The following is a 6,000-nucleotide window of genomic DNA, read 5'->3' on the forward strand; positions in this document are numbered from 1 at the left end:
ATCCGCGTCGAACCATCATCAATCGTGATGAGACCCCTGTAGCCCCTCATCACCTCTTACCATACTTATCAACTCATTGACTGCTTATCTGTCTCTATTGCGCCACGTGAAGCGCATAAGCCCCCGAGACTGCTGCCATTTCGGCCGGTAAGGGAACGCCACACCAAAACGCATCGGGAATGGGGCGTGCTTGGCATTTAATTATAGCAAAATAGGAATTTTCCTGGTGTCTACAATGGTCCAAGTCGGCTCTACATATGGTCATAGAGATGGCTTTTATTAGATCATCAAATATTTCAACAAATACTTCATAGCAACTGTTCTCCTTTAACATTTGTTTCGTACCGCTGGTACAACACAGGATGCGTGCAGCACAGGATACAACTAGGATGTGAACATCGTTTTATATTAATTGTGATAGGGGCTGTTCATTATTCGAAGACTATTCGAGAACTATTCGATTTCATTCGCTTCTGGCACTATTCGAGTCGTGGCTGATTCGGCCTCAAAATCAATATTCGCACACACCTAAAAAAAGTAATGCGCTTAGATCTCCCTACGTGGGTGAATGCGAATGCATTGCGACGTGTTCCCGATAACGACTAGTTTTACGAAACGTAATGGCGTTGTCTTCACGTTGCCCTGTATCCTTTCTCGCATCACGTGCCTCGGCCTCGTTCGCGCACTTGCGTGGACATCCAAAGGAGCCGGGCGTACCTACTGACTGAGAAGTCGAAGGTTCGTCCATCGGAGCGCACGACAGAACTCACCGAAATCACCGCACCGACTGGCAGTGCCGTCAGTGCCTTCGCAGAGGGAGGGGCAATATGGGAACGCTGGCAGGATGAGCGGCATCGGTGCCAGCTGTGGAAGAAGACGCCGACGAACATGCGAACAGTGGCGCTAGCGCGTATCTGTGACCACGTGATTTTTTGTACCACTCAACTAGACGTCGCGTTTTTTTCAAGGCCATCGCTCAACGAGCCACTTTACGCTTTCGCCTTAAAGCATTTTGAAATCAGATTGCATGCAGGACGCGAATAGTGTTGTACATTCTAGAACTTGCGCGAGCACCAGCAATCACGCGGGAATGTCCGACGACTGATTTGCCGACGCGTCTGATCCGCAGATCCTATTCAGACGATCGCCGACTGGGCTCGCCGCTATCGCTGTGATTTATGCGTCACTTGCTTTGTCTGGGCACAGGTTCGCCCAATAAGGAGGTAGTTGTGTGGCTCGCACTTTTTGTCAGAGCCCATCGTCAATACAACGTGATAATATGGGTTTGGAGTGTTTGGTGGTTTTGTACCGTCACAAGGGTCACACCTGAGGAATAACTGTGATGGCTGTGCGTAGCCTGTTCAGGGGCACCGATGCGATGTCGACGTTGTCGATGAGGATCCGCCCGCCGGTGCTCTTCAGCACGCGCAATAGGGCCAGCACCAGGGAAGACTTTCCTGCTCCCGTGCGGCCCACGATGCCAACCTGAAAGCGAAAAAAGAAGTTCAGCGGGGTTCCTTTCAGCGGTTGGACAGACAGTTTAACTATAGTCGTACAGGCTTTCAACCTGGTTAGTGTGGCGCTTCGCAGGCATAGATACTGCGCCTGTTTATTAAATCGAAATCATGGCTCATGGGTCAAACACTCCGACGACCATCCGGCGTTATGGCCCTAAAATTCAAGTGACATCTCAGGTGACGTCTCAGACACACCAAATAAACTGTTATCTTGAGTAGGAGCTGGTAGAAGCAAGTTCGAAACGACTATGGAAGCTACGAACATAGCCACATTCGGTGACGCATGCGCCAGTAAGCCATCAATTTTCTTTATCAATAAAAGAGCTCGATTACCTCTGTTTCCGTTGAGCGGACACCCTCCTAAATAATCAGAGTGGCCACAAAAGTGCCTGCGTGTGGTTGTCCCGGCTTTGTTCATATTTGCCGAGCAATATACACGCGTCTTATGACGTTTTGAGGGGTATAAGTACGCCTGCGAGCACTGGAAATAAATCTGTTGTTAAAAGTTAGCGCTGTGTGTTTGTCTAATGTGCCTTTCCGTGTCCCTCTCATTCTGCCTGCGCTCCAAGGAAGTACACGAACGCAAAACGCAAAAAGAAAGAGGAATCCATGACCGTTATAACTTGCCATTATAACCACGCAGGCAGTGGCGCTGTCTAGGCGAACGAAAAAGAGAACCAGTAAAAAAATAAATATATAAGCAATAGGAAATAACAACGCATTCGAATGAGAATGTCGAAGTAATTTAATGAATGGCGCGTGAGCACGCAGGGTTTCGCCTTCATTCTCTTTAGCGTATGCTAAAGTGACTGTCAACTTTTCGACTTCCCGCCTACTCACCCCACAGGCAAGAGACATGCGTCATAATGGGAGTATATGCGAACAACCTTTGTCTCTGCAGAGCTTACATTGATGATGAGGTGTTATGCAGTACGAAAGGAGTGCGCTGCCTTCAAAACAGTTTGGTTTACTCGAACCTCTCTTGAAAGTATTCATGAAAATTGGAGCGTAGTATAACGTAATTAAGTTGTTTAATGCAGATATTTGTTTACATTACATCTTACATTTTTTTATATATCACAAGGCGTTCATTTTCCTGTAAAAGGCATGAGGGCATCCGAAAGTGCGCTGTTTTCATCCTCTCATTTTGACTGCCGCGCTTCAACCCTTATTATACTGTGTCGATCGTTTAATGAAAAAGTGGACTTCGTGAAGAGGAGCTGAGCAATCCAAAACATTAATCAGCTGCACCAATGTCGCTACTTGTGACAACAGCAAGAAATCATCCACTATAACACGTAGATAACAACACAGCAAAGGTCATGTCGCTCATGGATAGATACTGTGGTACGGTTACTAATTGCGACTCTGAACAAAGCAGCTGTGTACACGGGGAACATTGTACACCCTTGAATCGGCGATAGGAGATCCTGAAGCAAACCGCGATGCAGATGGCATTAGGAATCGCCTTGCGTGCCAGCGCATACTGTTGCCGATCCCACGGCCCCTCGCCGCTGGAAGGCGGCTGGCATGCCGTGTGGTCGATGATCGTGCGATATTATTAATGGTCATTCAAAAATGCATTAAAATGAGCAACGACCCTAATCTGCTAGTGGCACTCGCACCTCAGCGCTGGTGTACCCTGGTGTAGGGCGCGAAACCGAACTCCGAGGAGCGAGCGAACGGAGCTGGCGGGAAACCGCCACGCACAGGAGTGCGAGGAGGGCGCGACGCGTAGCCCCCTAGCGGGCGGCGTACGAAGCGCACCTTACGCGCCCCTCCGCCGCTGACGTGGGAGCGCCGGCGCGCAGCTTCAGCAGCTCATATTTCAGCCTGTTGAAACAAATCACCCTATGGGCATCATTACGGTAAGTTAAAAAGTGATCTCATATATTTATTTTCTATCAGGTGTAGTTTTTGCAAGCTCGTAAAACTTGTGGAGTACCATACTAAAAAAAAAGAATAAGAAAGGAATGATTAAAAATATTTATTTATAAAGTAGAAGCTTGACTTTAAATGGCAAAACTGTTTTTGCTGTTAGATGTCATACATAAAACACGCAATAACTGGTTCAGAACGCTGTCGATGTGTTCGTTCCAAGGCGTGTTTGAAAACGTTACTCCCAAAATTCTTATATGGCTTAGCAACTCTATTTCAGTAGCACCATACGTAAGATTCAAATTATCGTGTATGGGCTTACTTTTTGCTTTAAATTATACTGCCTTTGAATTGTGTTTATGCATAAATTATTAGGAATGATCAGTGTTTTAGTTTATCATGAATCTGATTCAATCTTTCCTGGAGTGCGATACTCTCTCCAGCCGAAACAAAGATGTTGACATCATCAGTATATAGAACGTATGTAGCGTCGGGATAAGTGCGAATTAGATCATTTATGCATGCTATAAAAAGAAGAGGCACGAGGGTGCGTCCTTGTGGAACGCCTTTAAAAACAGACTTTGAGCAATTTCAATCGATCTCGACTACATGTTTCCGATGTTCTAGATAAGATGTTATAAAGTATAGCGGACGACAACGACTTCCATGGCATTGTAATTTCCAAAACAACACAGAAGGCTGAATATTACCAAAGCTTTGCTAAAGTCTGCATACATACCTAGCACGACATGTTTGTTTTCAAACTGGGATACAAGGGACTGCTTTTGTTCCATTAATGTCATATTTCTGTACATCGAAGTTTTTGAATCCGAACTGAGTATGTGAAATCACATTATGCTTTTCGAGGAACTAACCCTTTTGAAAACACTGGCAGTGTAGATATAGGTCTATAGTTTCTGAAATTATTTTTATCACCCTTCTTAAACAAACACATAACCAGGTCAAACCGAACGGAACGCTGCTCAGCACACCACCTGTGTACCTCAGGAACGAAATCGATTCAGCATGCATGGAAGAAAAGTAGACCGTGAAGACCAGTGCCGCTTTGAAATTTAACCAATTAAGAACATCTTCTGAAAGAAGTCAAGTAGCTAAGTTAAATACTGGGCGGACCGATCATCAGCGTTCCTCTATTTTTTTTAAATAACAAGAAGGGCCAACACAGTCATGCAGTTATAGTTGACTGCGCGAAAAATAACTTTTTTAATGAAGCAGACATTTTTTGAAATCGCCTGTGGCTGAGAGCGAAATTCTAATCCTTGAACTGGATTATTCGACGAGGCGTACATTATTTCTACGAGAAATGAAAATATATATTTCAGTTTTACCACGATGCAATAAATAGGTTTTGAAATGATTACTTTACGGCACATATTTCAATTTACGAAGTGTACCCGGTGATATCACAAGGCGTATCCACTTGAAACGAGTTATCAGGTGGACAATGCTTTCTAGATATTCATTTTCAAATGTGCGACGACATAAATTGGCGATCTGGTTACTGTTACGCTTCAATGCATAAAAGAGCGTTTTCCTAAAATGGCAAGCGTAACAACAGAATATTTCTGCCGCAAGTCTGATTTATTTTTATTTACAAATACTGCTGTCTAAATTTCGAGACATAGCAGGAGTGGGTACAAGATTTCAATACAAACAAACGAACAAACACTAAGATTATACAAACAGATTAACAGGTGATATGGTTAGGTAGTTGCTCAATGAGCTCTGCAATAGGCAATGAGCGTAGCGAACCATCCAAGTTGTTCCGTATATAAACTGTGAGCGGAAAAAAGAAACTTTAAAACAGTCTATACGTGTCCTGAAAGGAACGATGTTTAGTGCGTGGCTATGGCGGGTTGCGCGTGCGTCAGGAGATTTAAAAGAGAAGGGAGCCTGAATGCCGGATGACGTGTGAATGATCTTGTGAAGCAAGATGATTCGTTCACGTGTGCGTCTATGTTTCAAAGTGTGCAATGATAAGATGTGAGCATGTGATGAAGGTGAAAAGTTTCGATCATAACGACCATAGATGAATCTGATTGCTTTTTTCTGAACTGATTCGAAAAGGTCAATGTCACAAGCACAGTGAGGGGACCAAAGAGTTGACGCGTATTTCAGCATCGCGCGAACTAGCGACTTGTGAGCAGTTAGTTTACATTCTTTTGTTGCATTTTTTAAAGGGCGTTTAAGGTAACCGAGTTTCCGAAGTGCTTTTCCAGAGATGTGATTAATGTGAGCATGTCATTTTAAATTACGTGAAAAGAACACACCCAGGTATGTGAAGTCATTAACGTGGGACAAGTAACTATCATTGGCATTGTAAGAGAAATGTAGCGACTTGTTTTTGTTACCAGTGGTCATTGCGAGTGTTTTAGTGGAATTAATTTTCATTTGCCAAGTGTTACTCCATTCGCAGAACGAGGAAAAAAACATTAATTTCCGTTGATCATTAGCATTGGTAACAGTGCGGTATAGGACGCAGTCATCAGCATATAGACGCAACTTCACGGCGGTATTACTAGTAACATTTACTATATCATTGATGTAAATTACAAATACCAGAGGCCCAAGCACCGAACCCTGA

At 44.1% G+C, this 6,000-nt stretch overlaps 1 protein-coding gene across 1 annotated transcript in view; it reads right to left on the reverse strand.

Moving 5' to 3' along the window:
• The window catches only part of LOC119431857 (ATP-binding cassette sub-family C member 2-like), a 1,116,245-nt gene that overhangs the window by 22,863 nt on the left and 1,087,382 nt on the right, over nucleotides 1-6,000 (reverse strand). The window contains exon 24 of the mRNA XM_049657182.1: nucleotides 1,327-1,485. Within this exon, the coding sequence (XP_049513139.1) occupies nucleotides 1,327-1,485 (159 nt within the window). The remainder of the gene's footprint in view (nucleotides 1-1,326; nucleotides 1,486-6,000) is intronic.

Source organism: Dermacentor silvarum, chromosome 10 (assembly GCF_013339745.2).
Source record: "Dermacentor silvarum isolate Dsil-2018 chromosome 10, BIME_Dsil_1.4, whole genome shotgun sequence".
Lineage (NCBI taxonomy): Eukaryota > Metazoa > Arthropoda > Arachnida > Ixodida > Ixodidae > Dermacentor > Dermacentor silvarum.